Below are 22,717 nucleotides of genomic sequence, written 5' to 3'. Positions count from 1 at the left end.
CTAACTAAAATCAATGAGAATGTATGAGGGAAATAGAAAGCTTGTATAGAGTACAGCTGGGGGTGGGGTGGGGAGGAGGGATATTTGGGACACTGGTTGGGGGTGTCCTCTTATATGACTGAAACCCAACCACAATTATGTTTGTACCCAAGGTGTTTAAATAAAAAAAAAAGAAATTGAAAAAATATTTTTTTATTGAGACCATTGTGAATTACAGGTCTTTCACAGTTGTATTTCAGGCTTATAGTGATAGTGAATTAGGGCCATTCCCACCACCAGTGTTGACCTCCCTCCACCATAGTAAATTCCCAGCATGCATCTCATAATACCACCCTAAACCTCCTTGTCTACTAGTGTGACAGGTCCAATCTACCTAAATTCTTACAGATCGCAATTTCCATGTAGGATAGGATGGCCATTGATAAGGAAGAGAATAAAGAAATGGAATCACATCCAAAATTTGATGTTATCCTAAAACAAAAATCCATTTTGTGTAGAAGAATAGTACTGATGCTTGCTCTGCATATGGTGACACCTGTTCTGTTTCAGGTACCACTTAAGATCCCCCAAGAACTACCAGGAGTTAATCCTGAACACACTGCTAGTCTCTGAAATGGCCAGGTATAGCTGAATCCTTTCCCTCAGCCCACCTCCACTTCTCCCTAAATTATACACAATCCACTGCTATTCAACGAGCTGACATTCTTATCAAAACAGAATCTCACACACTGTAAGAAATCTCTCTTAATGAAGTGTTATTATTATGGAAATAAAGGATATGGGATTTAAAGTTTTAACACTACAACTTTTGGAAACCAATTTTAATACTTTATTTTGTCTATTTGTCTACTTAAATATAACAAATGATCTCCAGGTAGTAACCAACTATTTAAATAAAAGACAGCTACACCACTTGCTCCAAAGGCATTAAGAATAAATGAATTTAAAATGCACATGGCCTAGTTAACTACCTATCTATACCAATAAATAGTCACATCATAAATTAATATAACCTTCAGTTAAGTCTAACTACATTTTTTGGTCAGTTTCAGCTTTCTGTTTATTTGCTGTCAACCTATATTAATGTAGTGCATTTTCCATTATTCTCTCTCTCTCTCTCTCTCTCTCTCTCTCTCTCTCTCTCTCTCTCTCTTTTAACATTTTTTTGGAGGGTCACACCCGAAAGTTCTCAGGGGTTACTCCTAGCTCTACACTCAGAAATTGCTCCTGGTAGGCTTGGGGGACCATGTGGGATGCCGGGATTCAAACCACTGCCCTTTTGCATGCAAGGCAAATGCACTACCCCCATGCTATCTCTCTGGCCCTCTCTTCCCTTTTTGTAAGGAAGGACACATGAATAAGCTATGAAATAACACAAAGAAGGCATATGAGGGAGAAAAAGTAAAACACATTCATTAATTCTGTAGTATGTATTTTAATACTATAGTGCTGGTACCTAGTGATCTTAGAGAGTATTAAAAATTTTGGAAAATTTAAATAATCTAAATAAAATAAAGCAAAAAATGCCATTTTTCATAGGATTGATAGCATGGAGAACTCAAATAAAATTAGGGAACAGTGTATTCAGATTAGGAAAGAGCATGGAATAGTTTATAAAAGAAAAGAATCAAATGTAAAATTAATGAATTTCTGCTTAGTTTTTTTTTTATAGAATAATTGATTCCTTACTCAGATTTTCTTTCCTTTTCTTTTTTTTGTTTTTTTTTTTTTTGTTTTTGGGCCACACCCGGCGATGCTCAGGGGTTACTCCTGGCTGTATGCTCAGAAATAGCTCCTGGCAGGCACGGGGGACTATATGGGACACCGGGATTCGAACCAACCACCTTTGGTCCTGGATTGGCTGCTTGCAAGGCAAACGCCACTGTGCTATCTCTCCGGGCCCTTACTCAGATTTTCTCTCTCGCAAAATGTTGCTTTAGTAGCCATAACATCTGGTGTATAGCCAATATATTTGGTGTTTAAAATAAAGCTTTAATATTTTAAGTGCCAAAAACATTTCTTATTTCTGACACAGGAAGTAAAAGAAATCCCTGAAATCTGACTTCATATTATTGGCTTTAATATAAAATATGTTCTCTAGAGTGTGTTGTATTGGTTAATTAAGACATGCAAACCAGGATAATTGTACACATGCGACTTGTACTACTGACTACACATTCCAGTTCAAATGGTGTGGGTGAGAGATTATAGATGCATAGCCTATAAAGAGTTATAAATCTTTGTTTATTTTATTTAATATTACAAGACATGCCCTGAGGATGAGAGATCAATAATGATCCTTGTGGTTTCCTGATGGAAGGCTACAATTATTTTCTTCCATTACAAGTTAAATGTAACCCAATTTTACTCATCTATCATTTTTATACTAGTAACACAGAAATATCGCTGTGTGTTTATTTTTATGCCTCTTTCGATTTTTCCTTGTTTGCATCTTATTTTGATTTTGTTTTCATTCAACATGGTCCTAATCACTTTGCTTTTGTCCTTTGATGGTTCAGAGTGGTGGCCCTTTAACTTTGGCACTCTGAACGGAGGTGGAAAATTACAACTTTAAGTTTCCTTTATTTGGGGAAGCAGTTGGCTACTCTTTGAATCTGGTATAAATGATATTCAAAAACAAGGAAGCTTGATACAAACAATACAAAATATGAGGTTGACTTTTTCTGAAACTATTATTTGCAAATTCTTTAATGAATAATAGGATAACAAATGACATAAATATAGCATCTTAACAGTGCCTGGGATAGGTAAATAGAACTGAAACTTGGAGGAAAACACTGTGTACTTTCTAAGTTGCCCATAGTACAATTATGATTCCTTTGTATTTTTCTTCACTTTCTAAATCAACACTCATCATACTGTTTTGTGATGAGGTGTGGAAATTCTTTAGTTTTAAGAAAGATATACACAAATTTACACTTAGGAGGGGGTTACTCCTAAAAGGCAAAAAGAGAAAGACCCTCAGAAGTAATAGAACTAGAGTGCACCTTTTCCAGAACACAATTCAGTAATTTGAATTCACCTTTATTTACACAAGGATTCCTTCTAATAATAGCTGCTATTCACTAAAGGCCAGAAAACTGAGTTAGGATCTTCTACAAATACTACTATTCTTTTCTGTATACAACAGTCCTCATGATTAAATAATGATTCTCGTGGCCAGATAAACTGAATGCTTTCCTCCTTCAGTTGTCAATAATTTAGTCATAAGGCTTTGGTGAAACTATTTTCTACATATTCACTTTTATTCTTTCAAGTGCTTACATGTAAATCAAATCTTTGATAATGAGATCACAAGTAAAATGGCTAATACAATATTTGGATTTTCTAGGCAGATATTTTCAGAATCTTTATTTTGTATTTCAAGTTGGATAAAATGTCTTTGTAAAATACATTGATCTACATTTCTTGGTAAGTATACTACCTTTAGGGAATCGGATGTTGGAAGAGTTGAGGATTTAATTCCTTTATTCAATATTGACTCTCCTTTGAAAAAGACAGAGCTTATGCACTCACATTCTATTGTTTCTTGGAATAACTGGCATATTAATAAATCCCTTATATGATACTTTGAGACATTTCAGGGAATGTACTTAGAATTAAGTGAAATTTTAATACTATTTATCCCTAAATAGGAAGTAAAATTATTTTCTTTTTTTGTGTGTTCCAAATTTGAAATTTTATAAAAATCTTCATATTTATGACAGTTTATTAATTGTATTATTCTAAATAATAATAATTTACTCATTAGTTAAAACACATTAGGTTAAAAAACTTTAACCAAAGCTAATTTATAATGATTTTAGATGTTCCCTAAATAAATGGTTAAAAGGCCCGGAGAGATAGCACAGTGGCGTTTGCCTTGCAAGCAGCCGATCCAGGACCAAAGGTGGTTGGTTCGAATCCCGGCGTCCCATATGGTCCCCCGTGCCTGCCAGGAGCTATTTCTGAGCATACAGCCAGGAGTAACCCCTGAGCACTGCCGGGTGTGGCCCAAAAACAAAAACAAAAAAAAAAAAGGTTAAAAAATGGTGTGTGTGTGTGTGGGGAGAGGCAGAGTAAAGACAAGATATATTTAGTAATTATTTGTGGGTGCATAAGCTCAACAATCTGGTAATCACTACAAATAAGCTATTAAGAATAACTTCCAGAAGTATCAGAGAAAATGGTTACATTATAAAGAACAAGATTATTGATGAATTGATTGATATAAAACACTAAAATTATATGAATGGGAACACAGGGATACGTTTCTAGAAATAACTTCATATGCAGGTAGACTCACAAAACTTCGAAGCAAAAATAACTAAGGGAAGAAAATGACGTGTCTGGAAACAATTAGAAGAGGGCTGTACTGTTGCCACATATATGAGAATGTATGGAAGAGTTTGCATAGATGTAGTTTGTAAGATATGTGAGAAGAAAATCATTATATGTGATCTTAGACAAGCTGGGCCAAGGCATCTGCTGTACCTTTTGAGTTTAAATGACTCTACTATCACCTTATTTGACCCTGTGCTTTACGGAAAGCCTTTCAGCATATGTACAGAGCTTAGGAGGGAACACCCTGGCCTTCCCTGCTTAAACTGTGGATTAGACAGAATTCTCAGAAGACTTACTACTGCAACACAGAGCACACAACTCCTACAGAGAAAGATCTGACTGATGGTATATATTTGATACCAAAATGCTAAAGTATCTATCTACTCACCGAATTTAATGCCAAAATAAAATTTCAATTCCAAGAAATGATTAGAATGGTCACTTGATATCTTGCCAAGTAAATTTGCCAAGATAAAATGGGATCAGTTAATTTCTTAGAATTGTTCCAAATGTGATTTAATCTTGTGAATATTTTTTTATTTTAAGTGAATAATGGCTCTAGGTGCCTTCATTTTAAAAAATGAAGCTAGGAAATGATTCTTTGCTGATAGTATACAGTGATCAGCAACCTTTCTATGGACAGGGTGTATGAAAAGTGAGAACAGGGATAGTCTCATTCTTGGAAGAATTTTAATCTTTGGTAACTAGAGAAGATAAACAGGCAAATAAGTAGGGAAATTTTGAAAGTATTTATCTTTATGGAATTTGGCCAGTACAAAAGTTGGCATCCTTGTAAGAAGGCTATGTTGGCAAGTTCCATCTTGTTTCCCACAAAAATTTTTGCAATGGGAGTGATAAAGGTTTCATGGGTGGCTGCTACAGAATGAGTATTTTTCCTGGGCAATAAAACTGATCTAAATTTCACTGGATTATCCTGCCTCTGCTGGTATTCTGAACAGGCCTAAGGGGTAGCATAAAGTTCAGATATGCTTTGAGAATTTCTAGATTCAATAAGCACTTCTATATCGGGAGACTAAAATGACACAATAAAGTGAACTCTCTCTCTATACTTTCATATGGTAAAGTTTTTAATTATTAATAGAACAAGATTGAAACAGCAGTGTAATGTATTTTAAAGATCATGGAGGAATTCCGGACAGTCTCTTTATAAACTTGTGTTTCTGAAGCAATTTACTAGATGCAAGAAAGTGTTTTCTCTGGAATGCTACTCACATTACATGTCTATTTCCTAATTCCAAGTTTCTGAAAAGTCCTTTTATTTCCCTTCCATTCTTTTGTATTTTTGAAGAAAAGGGGGCAGACTTATTATCCACTGCCTCTCACAAAATTTGTAACATAGTGAAATAAGTATTGCTGGAATATTCATAGATTTTGGATTGGCAAAGAGGGGATGTTTATCTCTTGTTCACTAAAATGAATTTATTTCTCTGAAGTATTTTTCTAGCATTACAAAAAAGTTACTTAAAATTTCTATCTGGGTAAGTAAATAACCCAGACATTTCAGCAAACCTAAAATGTAAACTGAATGTTTCTGAATTCATATATCCTTGGTACCCCCCAGAAAATAATATACTTCCTTTTATTAAAAACATGATTAATGTTCATTGTTAGATTGAAATTAGACTTAAATGAATATGATTTTAATTAAGTAGATGCCAATGAATACTGTTCATTGTTAATGTTTCAATGTTGGATTGAAGACTGCTAGAATAGGTGAGATCCACATTTCCAATGTGGAAATCTTTATTTTTTATTCACCCTGTCATGATCATTATTGGTCATAATATTAGGAGATTGTCATCAGGTAATTATGTTTAAATCTGAGTTTAATAAAAAAAGTACAAGACCACAATAAACTCCTAACTTGTGTTCTTCTATTGGCATCAAGGAATCTCATGATGACAGGATATCTTCTGTGTATTCACTTTAATTATCTAAATCCAAGTCACAAGAGTTTCCTTCATATTTCCTGTGAAAATATCACTATATATACACATTATCATTGATCTCACTATTTATAAATGTCAAATACCTATAATATATTAGATACCAAGTAATAGACTAGAGCTTGGTACCTACATGTAATTGAGATAGGGAATACATCATTAGAGTAAAGATGCAAAGAAGGAATTTTAAAGGCATTACACAATTTCCCACTCAGTTTTCTAACTTACTCAGAGAGTATAGTAGTACTTTTAAAAATTATTTGTTGGGCTGAGAAAATAATCTAAAGGCTGGAGAACAGGATCTGCATATGGCAAACCTGGCTTGGTTTGACCCCAGTACTTGAAGAGCCCCCACAAACACCAGTACTGATGGCCACTCTATGAAGTAGCACTGACCATTACTAGGTGTGGCTAAAAATCAAAAATACAAATTATCTGCTGACCAACCTTCTAGAATAATTTTGCATATTTTAGTAAATTTTCTTAATACTACAAATATAGAAAATTCATTTGCATATCAATGAGTACATGGAACCTCATAAAGAAAAAAAAACCCTTCTAACTCACAAATTATCTTGACATACTTATTCTTTTTTATTTGTTTGGATTTTGGTGCTTAGGGCTTACTCCTGACACTGCACTGAGGGATCCCCTCTTGGCAGGGTTTGGAGGACAATATGGAGTGCCAGGAATTGAACCTGGGTCAGCCATGTGCAAGGTAAGGGCCCTTCCCACTCAGGCTCCAACTACTTATTCTTTTTTTTTTTTTTTTTGGTTTTTGGGCCACACCCATTTGACGCTCAGGGGTTACTCCTAGTTATGAGTTCAGAAATCGCTCCTGGCCTGGGGGGACCATATGGAACACTGGGGGATCGAACCGTGGTCCATCCAAGGCTAGCGCTTGCAAGGTAGACTCCTTACCTCTAACACCTCCTCTCCAGCCCTCCAACTACTTATTCTTAATGTCATAAGACTTAATTAGGATCTCCATAATACTGATCTGGAAGTATTGCTTTTATGTCAAAGTTTGTGTAAATTGGAATAACTTATAAGACAATTTAATTTAGTATTCAGAGTTGGCCAACTATATAAACCCAAATTGTAATAATATTGTTTCTTTTCTTTTAGTTGTCACAGTAACATTTTCTTAAGTTATGACTTTACTTTTATTTATTCATTTTAATTATAATTAAACACCTGGCAGTTCTTGGTCTGGCATAAGCAAGTGGTTCTGGAGTTGTCAGTGCTCATTAGCTGCCAGGAACATATCCACAGCGCTGAGAGAGGACATATGGTGCAAGGGATTGAACTCATGGCCTTCTACACAGTAGGTATGTGTGCTACCAATTGAGTTATCTCCCAAGCTTTCTGGCTTTATTTTTAAATAGTTCAACTTCTAACTTCTTTTGGAAAGAATCTGCAAACATTCTGGATAAAGACTACTTCCCAAGAAGAAAAAAAAACACTCCTGATAGTCCTCCTTAAACTGCTACTTAGTCTAATTTATACTACATGGCTTTGAGAGTGAAGGAAATGTATGACTTACTCTATTAAAGCAGTGCTCATGGTTGGGTCCATAAAAATGCTGGAGACACTTCACGTTGTTTTTGTTGACGATCTTATTGAAGAATTCATCGATATATTTGATAGGGAATGCACATACTGCCGAGCGGTTCGTTGGTTCAGCAGAATCCGGCTTGCTTTGTGCAAACACCCCATAAAGAATGTCATCGTTTGGGTTGGCACCTATTTGCTTAGCAAGATGAGCCCCGGGTTTACTGACATATGCAGCTTGGAGAATATTGAATACCTCGTGCCTTGTAGCCCTCTTCCTTCTCTTTTCTGTGTGAATACACTCCAGGGGCATCTCCATGTACGAATGCAACCCGGAGTCTTTGGAACAGAACCTGATTATTCTTGTGTGGAAAGTCTGAGCATCCAGAGTTTCCCGTTGGACTGTCAAGAAGTAAATGAAACGGTTGCTCTCAAAGGCATGGACGTACTTCACAGGGTATGAATCTCGGAACTCAGGTAGGACATCAATATATGACTGGTCTGTCAAAAACTTAAAACCATCCTGTGTCTCCTTCAGCCTTCTCACCGAAATAGAATGCAAGGAATGATTGGGCGGGTAAGAAGAATTGATGGTATTGCCCACAAAAAAGTTGACAAATCGCTCTTTTTCAGACAGCAGGACTTTGGTTCCCAGGGCACTCACCACACAGTCGGGACACTGGCCGGGCTCTTCGTCAGCCTGCGAGGAGTACATGCAGTGAACCTCCGACTGGATGTCAGCATTATTGTCTGGTGGCAACACGTGCCGCTGGCAGGTCCCTCTGCGGACACTGCCGCAGCTAATGAGCTGGTCATCGTAGTATGTGTCAACAAGCAGAGCCATGTTGACGTTATCTTTCCAAAGGCCACCTGATAAATCGGCTTTGCGGTTGCAGTCCTGGCACGGCAAACAGTCTGGGTGTTCCAGCACTGGGCCTGTTTTGTATTCAGCAACCTTCTGCAGGTCTTTGTCGTTTAAAACATAAAGGTAGTTCACAGCTCCGAGGTAAATGTGATGTTTGTGTAAAACCACATTCTGGATGGGCGTCTCGGCAGTGAAGTTAGGGAGCTGATACTTCATGTTCACATTCATCTTGGACTTCACCAGCGCTTCGCTGCATTCCCCGTCATTCCTCTGCACGAAGGTAAACAGAAGCGCAAGAATCCCAGGTGCAAGCACAGCAGGGGCTTTCATGGTGAGAAGTTATCTGCCAAAACATGTTCAAGGCGAGAACAGTTTAGTTGTCATTAGAAACAAAGAAGCAGAAGCTGAAAGATACCAGTTATACTACCTAACACAAAGCTTCCCAATGGGAAGTTTTACATTGGGTGAAAACAAAAAACTGCAATTGGTTTCACATAAGGATGCATTGTGCAACTGGACATGACTCTACATAGTTTAATTTTAGCACTCAAGCCATGGAGTAATTTTAGAGAACCATTCTGAGATGCAAACAGTGATGTGTGTAAGGACTGGCTATACAAAAGAAGTTCAACTCATTTAGCAGTGAAATCAGGAACACTGCATAATTTTTCCTCAATTCCTTGATAGTTGTTTAGTGTGGTTTAAAAATCTGTGGTTAATGACTAGGTTGATATTTAAACTTTCACAGATCCTGAAGTAGAGAAATTGTGGTTCAAATTCATTTATTCTAGAAATCACAGCAGGCATTGTTTCCTTAGGAGCATGTAGAATTACGAGGCTAAATTTAGCTTCCTTTTGGAAGAAAACAATCATAAATTCTAGAAGCAAGATGATCACATGCTGTTTTTAGGATTTTGTGTATAAAGGAAAGGTATGGTTACAATTTGGCCATAGTGGACCTATTGTTTTACATAGACAAGTGATTAACTTGATGTAAGATCACTGGGAATATTAAAAACAAGTCATAAACTTATGAAATAAAATATAATCTTCAGAACTAAAATCATAGAACTATTTCTCAGAGAAAAACAACATATTGTTCCCCACCAAATCAAAAGCTATTTAGTAAAAAGAACATTAGCTTAACATCGTGTTGTACGCATATGGATAACATTTCTACAAGAAAACATAAGTAGATTTGTTATTCAATTTTTAAGGTACAAAAGCATATATTATTATGACTTCTACTTGTAATCACTATAGTTAAGGTAACAGGTTAGAAAGAAGAAAACTTAACATTGATAGAAAGTAAATTGTTAGTCTTTTATGCATTTTTTAATAAGAAAGATCATTATTTTGACAGGACAGAGGTGGTCTCTAAAATACAAAGTAGCATTATGACTATTACAAAGACTAACCATGATAAAAAATTACAACATTTACTGGCATCTAATATCTTTAAGCTCTGTACTTATTCCACCAGAAGTGGGAATGTCCTCATTGTCAGTGGACTCACAGGTGGTTGAGCAATAATACACAAAGACAAATTACTATAGTACACAGCACAATACTCTGCAGAGCACAAATTAAAAAAGAAACCAAGGGAAGGGACATGATTTTTACTGTCTTAATAAAATACTGAGAAATAGTAGTTATTCCACTGTGTTGTTAATCAGGAGAGTAAAGACAAAATCTTCTTTTAACACATGAAATTGTCATAAGTACCTTATACTGAAGCTAGAACATGGGTGTTAAATAAATATGTAATGAGTAAATAAGTAAATAAAAATTAAGCAACACAGAAAGTCCTAGAATCTGTAAGTTTATCAGCCAGATCATGAATCTAAATCCTTTTGACTAAAAAAGTTTACTCTATTCATTTAATAAGAACTATGTGTTTTATTAAAGGTAATAGTCACTTAAGGATTCTGAGGTAGAAAGTCATGTAATTAAGGTTCATGCCTAAGGTATGTAACTAAACTTACTTCAAAGAGTAAAATCTGGAAGTGAGGTATTTAGTTAGGAAGAACTTGGCAAGGAAAGATCAACTTGGCACACAACCGATAAATCAGAATCAAGATGGTAGTGGCCCCAAGAACAGAAGGGAAAGTAGGAATGAATGACATATATAAATGAATTTGATTTATTACTAATCACTCCATTTAGTGGAGTACAAAGGGGGAGAAAAGATGATTGGCAGTAATCTGGAAAGAAAAGAACAGTTACAAAATTAAGTAGTAGGAAGAAGGTAGGCTAATTATCGTGGAAAATAATTAGTTGGGCTTAAACATATTGAGTTTTATGTATTAAGGGAAATTAATGAAAATGTATTATTATAGGGATGACTAGTAGGTTTTATATTCTTTACCAGGAAACAGGTTGACTGGAATACATATAAAATGAAAATTCCAAGGAGACATAATATTTTAGCCAAGCAACATAAAATACCGAGAAATCTGTCCTTACTGGGAAAGTGGAACAACTGGTCCTACACAAGACAATGAGTGACAAGGAAAGCATAAATATTAAGAACTTTTCATATCTACAGTAGAAGTTGGTCTTGGAGAATTGTAATTAGACTAAAAATAAACTTGATATTTTATCTGTACAGATGTCATCATCTGTCATGTAAAATCAGGAGTGAATGTGTTTATGCAGGAAAAATTTGATGGAAGAAAAGGCAAATAAATCAAGTTTGAGAGAATTTTCCATATAAGACACACAGGTGAAGAAATCAAGAAAGGTAAGTTCAGTAAAGGAATCAGAGTTCTGCACTCTGCCACAGAAGCAAGGTGAAGAGCTCAAGAAAGATGGTCCATAATGACCTTCATAAGAGTATATTCACCAGATTCAATAGTGGTGCAAAATTACAAGGGGGTATGTAGTGCAGAATAGAATGTTTGACAAAAGAAGAAGCAGAGGTAATAGCAAAGTTAAGAAACATCAATACTTAAATTTTATGAAAGACATGCTTATTTGTAGATGCTCTTTTTTCTACTGTTAATGAGTATCTATCTAACAGGGGGATGGCTATATAGTAGGGTCTGTAACTATAGTAATGGTACCTTTTTCTCAGATGTTCACAGCTAGTTAGTATAGCCAATGGAGTGACAGAATATACAGTAGGGGAAGACAAATCAGAATGGAAATGAAGCTAGAGCTAAAATCTTGAAAAGGATGAGGAATGAAAGTTCCTACTAGGCAGACCAGTTTAAGCAAAGATACAGAGGCAGGAAAGAACATATGGCAAAGTCCAGATAACTTTAAAATTTGAGACTTTTGGGGGTTTGGAGGTTGGTGGGAGAGACCATAAGATATAGGTAAGAAAGAAAAATTACTGTATCTCTATTCCAAAGGAACAAAAAGAAACATTTCAGAAAAGAAAACACAAAAATTCAGGGACAATAAAGGAATTTAGGATATATGACTTCAGGGTCTGGAGTGGGTAAAGTGTTTGCCTTGCATGCAGCTTGTTGACCCAGGTTTAATCACAGCATCCCATATGGTCCCTTGTGCCCTCTAGGAGTAATATCGGATCTCAGGGCCAGAAATAATCCCTGACCACTGCTGGTTGTGGCCCCCAAAACAAAAAAATAAAAGATATATGTTAAATGTTATAACAGTTACTATTTATGATTATACTGAAAGTGATGGATGAGTAGAAGAGGGCCTAAGGAATTCTGAATAGATGGAATTTAGTCTAGCTATCACATGACATTCAAACTGAGGTCAGCAAGAAATTAAGTAAAGGACTCAGAAGCTCTGAGAGCTCTTTTTAAGATAAGATATAGTGTGAGGTGACTTCTTCCTATTCCTGAGTTATGCAAGAAACCCAAAGCTAAAGGTCAAACACAACGATTTTCAGGGCATCTGATTCAAGACACAGGTTTTAAAGGCTTGAAAATTGGTTGGATCCACAAGCACAACAAAGCTGTAATATAGTAAAAATGAAAAGAGGTATAAATCATATACTGTTAAAATATTAATAACATGTATTTCATGCCTACCCTTTGACAGGCATTCTGCTGAACTCTCTTAATTTATCTTCATAAATATCCTGTGATTAGGAACTATTAGTATTCTCTATTTCTAAATGAAAAGATTTGCCAAAAGTCATAGTTAGAATAAGGTTTTGTGCCACACTGGCCCTCAGGAATCTGTAGGGTTCTTAAATGCTTCACTTGAGCTTAAATAGCTTCCCAAGCAAAGGAGATTGTTCTTAAAAAATATGATAGGCTCTGATTTTTGGCTCTCTTCCTAACTAGCCATGTGATTTCAGGCAAATGATCCACCTCTGTGTACTAGAAACCAGTATTCTCACATGATTGTCTCACATATTAGAAAATACCTCATCTCTGAATGCATTTTATTATATCATAAATGGTGTATTTGTACTTGCTATGCAGATGTACCGGTATTCATGTAACCATCATCATTTAGAAAACACAAAAATGACGGCGATTGCCACTATCACACCTTTATTATATTTTTTTACTCTTATCCTTTTAGGAAAAAAAATAGAACTTACTGAACTTAAAAACAAATAACCGTAGTAGAATGCCTGTCTCGAATACAGGCAGGGGATGGGAAGGGGGAGGGGGTAATGTAACACTGGTGAAGGGGGGGTGTTCTGGTTATGACTGTAACCCAACAATGATCATGTTACTTAAATAAAAAATATATTAAAAAAAAGAAAACACAAAAATGTAGAAGAAAAGATTTTGGATAAGTCCAATTAGAAGACAAATAGAGATGATCTAGACCATTGAAAATATATTATGTAAAAAAGCTAATTGCACCTCTCAATATGGTATCCGTGTAGCCTCAAAAATTAAAAGCATTAGCCTAATACATAATTTATCACTGGTATTTTTCACTAGAAAAATATATTAAAGGAAGAATATAAATGAATCATTACCACAAAAGAGAAAATAGCATTACATGCAATTTGAATCTCAGTTGATCCCATAAATGTACTGTGAAAAGTGAATATATTTTTTTCTTCAAGACTTGTGAAGACTTCAAAATCATCTTATTTTTTAAAAATTGAGAAATTACAAAAATCATTTAAAATATAACATTTTAAAGTGGGTACCTATATCATTTATTGTGCTGAACTTCTTGATACTAATTCAAAAGGGTATTTTTTGTAGATGTTGATATATTACTCAATAAGATGAAAACTGTAAAAAACTGGGAGGATTTGATTTTTCATATACAAGGTCAAAACACTGCAGGATATTCCTGAAGTTAGTAACACTTTTGCTTATACCTTAAAAGGGTTAAATTTAGTTTTGCTTTGTCTTTATTGAAGCCCTTAAACATAACCAGGGCATTGTCAATAACAGCCTTTTAAATTAAAATGTAGGTAATGTTTAATCGTCAGGTAATGAGAAAACCTAAACATCCCATTTTCTCAATCATTTCAATTAATTAAGTCCCTTTCTCATTTAACAGAGGTGTGTGCTGGTCAGATTAGCTCATCTGCAAGAAATATCTGATGTTCAAAAGAATGAAAGGAGGCATTTTGTATGAATTTGTTGCTGAACTGAATTTCCTGATTACACTGCCAGTCTGAGTGACAGCTGAGAGGTCAAGTACACAGGTCCTGGAGACAAAAACAGAGGATTCAAAGCCATTCACTATCTATGTGATTTTGGGAAAATAACTTCTGTGTGCATCTATTTATTCATCTATATTTCAGAGTGATTACAGAAAGTGCCTGTCTTATAGTGATGAAGATGTGGCGAGAAAAGGCATGAAAGCCACCAAGAAAAGGACCTGGCTGCAGTAAGCCACAAATGATCTCTATTATGTTTACTTGTGCCCTCAACAAACACTTTTTGCATACATACTATGTTTCAGATACTATGAGGAATGCCTAAGAGGAAAAAAAAAAACCTGAACAGGGCTGGAGAGGTGGCACAAGCAGTAGGGTATCTGCCTTGCACATGCTAACCTAGGGTGGACCGCGCTTTGATCCCGCAGCGTCCCATATGGTCCACCAAGCCAGGAGCGATTTCTGAGCTCATAGCCAGGAGTAACCCTTGAGGGTCACCGGGTGTGGCCAAATAAACAAAACAAAACGAAAAACCTGAACGAAACACTGCATGTATCAGATCTCAGAATACTGCAAGCAGACAAACTGTAAACCATTTAAATTACATGTTTAGGAGTTCTAGGAGATCTCTAAGTGAGAACTTAAGCAGGCAAGAGAAATAAGGAGAACTTACAAAGCAACTTTCCTTATAATTCAATCACAATCTTGAGCCATTACACGAGGGAACTTTCCCTTTTACTGTAGGAGTGCAGCAAATGTATTGTATGGCTCATAAAGTCACTTCTTTGGCTTCAGTCTTTTTTTGTTCATTTGTTTCTAGTTTTGTTTTGGGGCTACACCTGGCGGTGCTCCAGGGATACTTCTGACTGTGTGCTCAGAAATCACTCATGGCAGGCTCAGGGGACCATATAGGATGCCGGGAATCGAACCTGGGTCTGTCCAGGGTTGGCCATGTGCAAGGCAAACACCTTATTGCTGTGCTATATCCCCAGCCCCTGGCCTCAGTCTTACTGTAATTGATAGTGTTGAATAATGGCATGAGGGAGCCACCTGGTACTGGTTCACGGCAATCGTTATGCTTCTCTTCCCTACTTAAAAATAATGAATCTTGTCATGGTACCAAAATGGACCATCATAGGACTATTTATACAATAGAAATTGGAAAACACTAGAAGTAAGGTTTTTGTTGTTTGTTTTAATCCCTGGAAAGGTAATAGATGTTAAATATTTAGGAACACTCTGGTTGAACTAACATCAAAGTAATTTTCTTTTTCTTCTTCTTTTTCTTCTTTCTTATCTGGTTTTAGTTCACTAGTAGTAACTCTCAGGTTACTCCTGGCTTGTTGCTCAGAAAGTTGTGCCATGCCAGGGATTGAACTGGGTCTCTAGCATGTGCTTCAGCTGTTGAGCTATCTTTATAGCCCAGTATTTCCAACTAAATTTTTAACACCAGAGTTTGCTTTTGCACAATGAGCTTTTATTCCAGTGCCATTACAATGCCAATGCAATGCTGTCATAGACTGCTTTCTCCTCTACCTTTACATTATGTCATATTGAACTGTCCTATTTCACTTTTTATGTCTTGATACATTTATAATTGTGATGTGTCTGGATCAAACTTCTAGTACAGAATAACTTTTTACTAGTTTTTATTTAATTTTATTTTTAATAGTGCTGGCCATATAATCAACTTTTAGTTCCTTACTAAAAACACGTAAAAATGAACATAACAAACTGACTAAATGTTGTGCATATAGCAGGTGAAAATGAATCATCCATAAAACATGTCTTCTCAGTTGATAGTGAAGATAATCTCACTGACAAAACATTTCCTGGGAGTGACACCTTAGTCATTAACAACTGTTATTTACTACTTCTTCCTTCAGAGAGTACTGCTTGCTCTGAATGCTGCAAATATTAGCTCAGCTTAGCCGAATCTAAAGATCAGTTATTCCATTATCTGCCATATCTGTTTTTAGTTTTCTCTTTAAACAAGCTTACTTCAGTCTTTTCAGCCACTAGAAATCTAGCAGCACCTTTAATTCTCTAACACCTTTAATTCTTTTTACTAAGTGGCCTATGCCTGTAGAACTACTTACAATCATTATTGATCTTATCATTGACAAAAACCTATTACAAAGCATCTGTGTGCTGTCTTTGTATTTTGACTACTCAGGAAAAGAAAATCACAACTGCTGTCACTGAATACATTTTTTGAGAGAGACTTCTCCAACCTTGACATGGATAACTTTGGCTACTTTAGCAACTGATTTTCTTAAAAATTATATTTGTAACCAACCATCTAGATCAGGGGTCTCAAACTCGTGGCCCGCGGGCCATTTGCGGCCCTCCGTACAACATTTTGTGGCCCTGCCCTAGAGGAATCTTTTTTTTGTTTTGTTTTGTTTTAGTTGTTTGGGTCACATCCCCCAATGTTCAAGGCTTACTACTGACTTTGCACTCAAGGATCACCCCGACTTTGCCTCCTGTGGCAAACTGAGTTTGAGACCCCTGAATGGTTCGTTATAGTTTCAAAGAACTGCCAAATGCATTGTTTCAAACCTGCATGCTTATAGTTTTGTATTATTCATATGTATTTGGATGACAAAACTGACCTTCAAAATGATTGAAATACCTAAAATATAATACGCATGTTATGTAACGATTTGACTGTATCTCTGGTGCTTTTACTCTTGGTTCTGTGCTCAACTGGGAACTGGGTGGAACAATATGGGATAACAGTGATCACACCTTGGTTAGGTGTGTACAAGGAAAATGCCTTTCCCACTGTACTATCTCTCCAGTCTTTCTAATGCTTTCTTTGAAAGATATCTTATTTGAACTGCTTCAAAGTATTTGAATTTCCTATAGGCAAGACTTTCATTCACAGGCAGTATTTTGGTAAACATTTGTTTTAACTAACTTAACATCTATTGTCTCTCTTAAGGCAATTCTTGAAAAAAACTCTGCCTCCCTCATTAAATAGAACTTCCCAGCACATGGCCTACCTTACTAAAGGGTGAGCTTGCAAACCAGGTTGGCCTTTCAGTGAACTCTATTCACATAATATTTAGTGATGGATAAGCACATGACAAAAACCATGCCAAGTAGAATCTTTTGGGGTATTTTAACTAGATACTTGGAGAGAACTTCTCTTGGTAAAATCAAAAGCACTAAAGATTAAAGTATTTTGGAGTATCTGAAGATCATCTTTCATGGTAACGACCAATGTGTGAAGAAGGTACATCTGAGCATGAAACTGACCCCAGGGGAGGAGAGATCTTAGTTCAGAGAGAAGCAGACTCTTAAGCTAGAGCTGTTTGGGTATCAGTAAACATCATGTATTAAGCAAAGAGAATGCAAACTTTCTTCTTTTTATCCCCTGATATTTCCTTTAGTCATTTCGTAGTAATTCTTATTCTTGGAGAAAAAACTGTCTAATGGTGTTCAGTCAAAAACAATACATACCTATAAGTTCAAATACATAGGTCAAGTGCATAAAAAAAACTTAAAGTAAAATATTCAAGTACTTGGAAAAAATGGTTCCTTTAGACAATTACAGTTGAATAATTCAATATTTAACTTTGCATTTGAAACTGCAACTAAAATTTCTGAGGTGGCAAACCTCTTTTTGTACTGTTATGTAATTTCTACTTTACAATATTTTTATGGTAGCAAGTAGAAATGGTATATCTAGACAGAGTCAAGATATAAAATCCAGAAAACATTTTAATTCTGCTTTTAAGAATATAAAAGGGATTTATGATGATGGAAAATGGCTGAGGCTCTATAATAAGGAAATTGCAGTCATAAAAACAGTTAAAGACTAAATCTTCAGGACTTGTCACAGTGAAATCCTAAGAAAAATTCTTAGTCCATTTATATTATTTCTATTAAATTTAAAAGTAGGACCAAAAAGTCAAATTTTAGGTAAAAGGTTTTCAAAAGAACATAATATGAAATTTAAAATGTCATTTTTATAAACAGATATTGGTTATGAAGAATAGTATCACAAAATATTATTCAAATATGTGAACAACCATTGTATGTCTAGATAATAAAAGTTTCTACTCTAAAAAAATGTACATTTTATAATCTGAAAAAAAAAAGAGAAGTGGCAAAACATCAAATTCTACAACCTAAACAGAAATGTGAATGAATCTACTGGGCCACTGAGCAAGAAAAATTTAAAACATGCCATGATTAACATGTAATTCTTATTACTAGAGTTAACATGTAGTGTGATGACCCTGAAATCAACTTAACCTGAAATTTAAAAGATAAAAACAGAAGTAAAAACATACCACATCAAATATTCCTTCTCATATAGTCTAGCAGGGGTCCTCAAACTTTTTAAACAGGGGGCCAGTTCACTGTCCCTCAGACCATTGGAGGGTCTGACTGAGGTAAAAACAAAACTTATGAACGAATTCTTTTTTTTTTTTTTGGTTTTTGGGCCACACCCGGTGACGCTCAGGGGTTACTCCTGGCTATGCGCTCAGAAGTCACTCCTGGCTTGGGGGACCATATGGGATGCCGGGGGATCGAACCTCGGTCTGTCCTAGGCTAGCGCAGGTAAGGCAGGCACCTTACCTTTAGTGCCACCGCCCGGTCCCATGAACGAATTCTTATGCACACTGCATATATCTTATTTTGTAATGAAGAAACAAAACAGATACAAATACAATATGTGGCCCGTGGGCCATAGTTTGAGGACCACTGGACTCTAAGGCAACCCTAACAATGATTTCTAACAGTAAGAAAAAGGAAGAAATTGGAAGAATTTTCATCTGCTTGAACTGTCCTTTTGTACTATTACATTTAAATGATCCAAAACATGTGAGTCCAGGTTTATGATTTATATTTCTACTGATTCATGAGTGTCACTTTTATTCATTTAGAGCATGAAGATAATGGCCACATGGTGTGAGTTAGCCATGAGCGTAGAGGTAAATTGAGAGCCACTGGCTTTTAACGTGGCTGCTACGCTTATTTTCGAAAGTGATATTTTTGCCAGTTTTGGCCTGCCCTTCTTAAAAATGAGGAAATTGGCTTAGTACACTGGGCGAGACCACTCTACATACTTGGGGACTGTTTCATAACCTTAGTACTCTTCATTACAGTTTAAATAGTGTTATTTCTTATTTTCCCATCCTTTGTCCATCTTGTGGTTTTCTTTTAAGATTTTTAAAGTCCTGAAGTTCTCCAAGCACATGCCAGATAAAGGGCTTCTTGAGGAGAAACAACATACAAGGAACCACTAACTTAGCATTTTAAAAGGTAATTCAATTAATCTCTATTGAAAATTGAGTAAACAAATGTATAGGAGGCTCCATTAAATTGGTAATTCAGAAAATTAGTGTCTCATACTATGTTCATGAATGCATTTTAAGTATCAATTCTAGTTACAAGCAAATAGAGAAAAATAAAGGAACAGCCATCCTTTGTTACAAACAGAAGTCATTCATAAAATATTTTGGATTGGGGCTGGAGTGGTGGAGCAAGTGGTAAGGTGTTTGCATTGTGCGTGCTAGTCTAGGACGGGCCGCAGTTCCATTCCCCGGCATCCCATATATTCCCCCAAGCCAGGAGTTATTTCTGAGCCAGGAGTAACTCCTGAGCATCACCGGGTGTGGCTCAAAAATAAAAAAAAATATTTTTTTTGGATTAATTTTCCTTTAGTGGCAAAGCTCTTTTTTTGTTTGTTTTTGGATCACACCTAGCAGCACTCAGGAATTACTCCTGACCCTACACTCAGAAATTGGTCCTGACAGGCTCGGGGTCCATATGGGATGCCAGGATTTGAACCACTGTCCTTCTGTATGCAAGGCAAACACCCTACCTCCATGCTATCTCTCTGGCCTCAAAGCTCTTTTTTTTTATTTTTGTAGGACATACACATTTTTGATGTGTATATTAAATCTGCATATAATTTATTTTCTTGTTTGTTTCACTGCTGTGTATCTAAAAATGCTGTTTTTCAAAGTGGTTATTAAGTAACTGATTTCTGAGATGTGGTTTTAAATATCATTTCAAGGTATTATTACTGAATTAAAGATTTTGTTTTAACTGGAAATGAAGAAAAATATTTTTGAGTTTGTGATGAAGTTTTACTGTTCTGGCAGCCTGTCACTGACATGAACTTTATAAAAGAGGAAAGGAATCCCTCCATTTGTCCTAATCCTTTTTAATAAACCATTATATTAAAAATACATTTAGGGAGTAGGGAAATAGTACAGGGACCAGAATACTTCCCTTGCATGTAGCTGACTTGGGTTCAATTTCCGAACCCTATTGTCTCTTGAGCACTGCCAGGAATGATCCCAGAGCCAGAGGATAGCATAGCAGAGTGTGGCCCCAAAACAATAAATAAATAAATTAATTAATTAAAATAAAATTTATGTATAGGTGCTATAAAAGGAAAGTTAAAAATGGTACAAAATAAATTTTTTTGCTTTTTTAAAATTCATTCTTGATTTTACATGTTTCTTTGAAACTGTTTAATTTGAAACTGTTAATTTGTTATTTTATATAACAGGGGTGGCGAACAAGTTCGACACAAAGAGCCAAAATTTTAAACTGTGAGACTCAGAGAGCCACACCATGCAGTGACCTGCCAAAACAGAGAAACACTCACACAAAAGCATCTAATTTGAACAATAATCTATTAAACACATATTGCATTTTGCCATTTTGAGTGAGGGTAAAAATCCTGTTTACTACCCCTGTTATATAATATTAATCCTTTCTTATTATATTTCTCCCAATAAACATTTTAAAGTTCATTGAAACTTAGCATATGAAAAAGCCAATTATGCTTTTTCAGCTGGAATATTTTATTGAAATAATTGTGTAGTTTTGATATATAGGAGTAAGGATTAAAGAATATAATTTTATTATATTCCCAAAATTATCATAGAAGTTAATACTCTACAAGTAAACATTTATGCCCTTTCAATTCTGTTGAAACTATTCAATTTCTGTGAAATAATAAACATCTCTATTGTGTATATCATAAGAATGTTTGCTCAGAAGACATACTGAAGAGTCCTGATTGATAGACAGGTTATTTTTTTCTTTTAAAATCATTACTACATTGAAGATTAATAGGAATGTTTTGTTTAAATAGGAATGCTCTTGAAAATATGAGGGTTGAATTTTCCTAATTTAGGAAAGTATGAAGATGTTTTAAATTTTATGGAAGTTTTAAAATACTTTAAAGCAACACAAATAAAAGTATTTTCAAGCATCATGGCTAGATGTAATTTTATAGTGCAGATTGTATAGCAATATTACCAGAATTTATTCAATTAATCTCGGGGCACTAAATAAGGAATCATAAGTCACATTTGAGAAATATCCTTTTAAGTATGTAAGTTGAAATAAAACTAGCAATCTTTTCAAACTGAATTCAAATAAAGAGTTCGAGTAGGCTAAACCTGAATGAATAGTCCAAATGTGAACTACTATAGAGAGACAAGTTGGAAAGGAAGCTGCTATATTACTCATAACTGAATCAGACATTCCCTCCCTGAGTGTTTGAAAATGTTCTCCACATAAAACACAGTAAATCCCAAAATGTGGTTGGGGTGGGAGTTACTCTGCTAGGAATTGAATTTATATAATTTGTGGTGTACCCCAAGACCCGCCCATATCTGGGAGGAGTTTTGGGAACCGGATAATAGGTGTAACTACCTGCAAGACCTCCCATTTCTGGGAGGGGTCTGGAAAAGGATAGATAAACCTCTGAGCCAGGGGATTCGGCCCTTTTGCCGTTTCTCTTTTGGCCCGGCTTGGTTTCCTGGCTTTTGGATCTTTGGGCCGCATGGAGCCCAAAGGGAAGATGGCTAACAGGAGATAAGATGCAGGGCTAGCAAAATATTGCTGAATGCTTGAAAGGTTGACATAGGCCACACACCTGTGGTGGCTAGGGCATGAATAAAGATGATTCTTCCTGAAGCCTGCGTGTGAGTGAGTGATTTCACCTGGGCCTGGAACTCGCCGGCTGCATGGAGGTTGCAGAGCCATGTGGGCTGGATGGCATCATCCACCATCCAGCCCCATCGTTAATTATTTAATGCAACAATAATTGATTACTATTTTCTAGTATTACCAGGAACTAAATGGCTTCAGCAGAATGCTGAAGTTGTGAGTGCACTTCATTCATTTCATAGTGGCTGCCTCAGAAAGAAAGAGTTATCAGCATTCAGGGAAGAGAAGGCAAAGAGGAGAGGCATGGGCACACCAAATGTGAGGTCTTCAAATCTGGGGTGGTCAGATGAGAAGTGCTTTCTCATTCACTATTTTTACTCATTTAAGAAAAAGTGAGGGGGAAATACCCAACAACAACTATAAATTGAAAGAACAGCCAACACTAACCATATTATTTTTTAACCAATGTAGATTCCCTTAGGTGAACACTGTGAG

The 22,717-nt window shown here is 35.8% G+C and overlaps 2 protein-coding genes across 3 annotated transcripts in view; both read right to left on the bottom strand.

Moving 5' to 3' along the window:
* The window catches only part of MET (MET proto-oncogene, receptor tyrosine kinase), an 811,679-nt gene that overhangs the window by 91,515 nt on the left and 697,447 nt on the right, over positions 1–22,717 (bottom strand). The window contains exon 2 of one of the 2 annotated variants that reach the window (XM_049771029.1): positions 7,858–9,073. The exons of the other annotated variant lie outside the window; for it this stretch is intronic. Coding sequence (XP_049626986.1) covers positions 7,858–9,060 — 1,203 coding nt within the window. The 5' untranslated portion in view covers positions 9,061–9,073. The remainder of the gene's footprint in view (positions 1–7,857; positions 9,074–22,717) is intronic. 2 annotated transcript variants of the gene reach the window in all.
* The window catches only part of CAPZA2 (capping actin protein of muscle Z-line subunit alpha 2), a 468,908-nt gene that overhangs the window by 222,544 nt on the left and 223,647 nt on the right, over positions 1–22,717 (bottom strand). The gene's annotated exons all lie outside the window — the stretch shown is intronic.

Source organism: Suncus etruscus, chromosome 1 (genome assembly GCF_024139225.1).
Source record: "Suncus etruscus isolate mSunEtr1 chromosome 1, mSunEtr1.pri.cur, whole genome shotgun sequence".
Classification (NCBI taxonomy): Eukaryota; Metazoa; Chordata; class Mammalia; order Eulipotyphla; family Soricidae; genus Suncus; species Suncus etruscus.
This window is presented reverse-complemented; position numbering and strand designations above follow the sequence as displayed.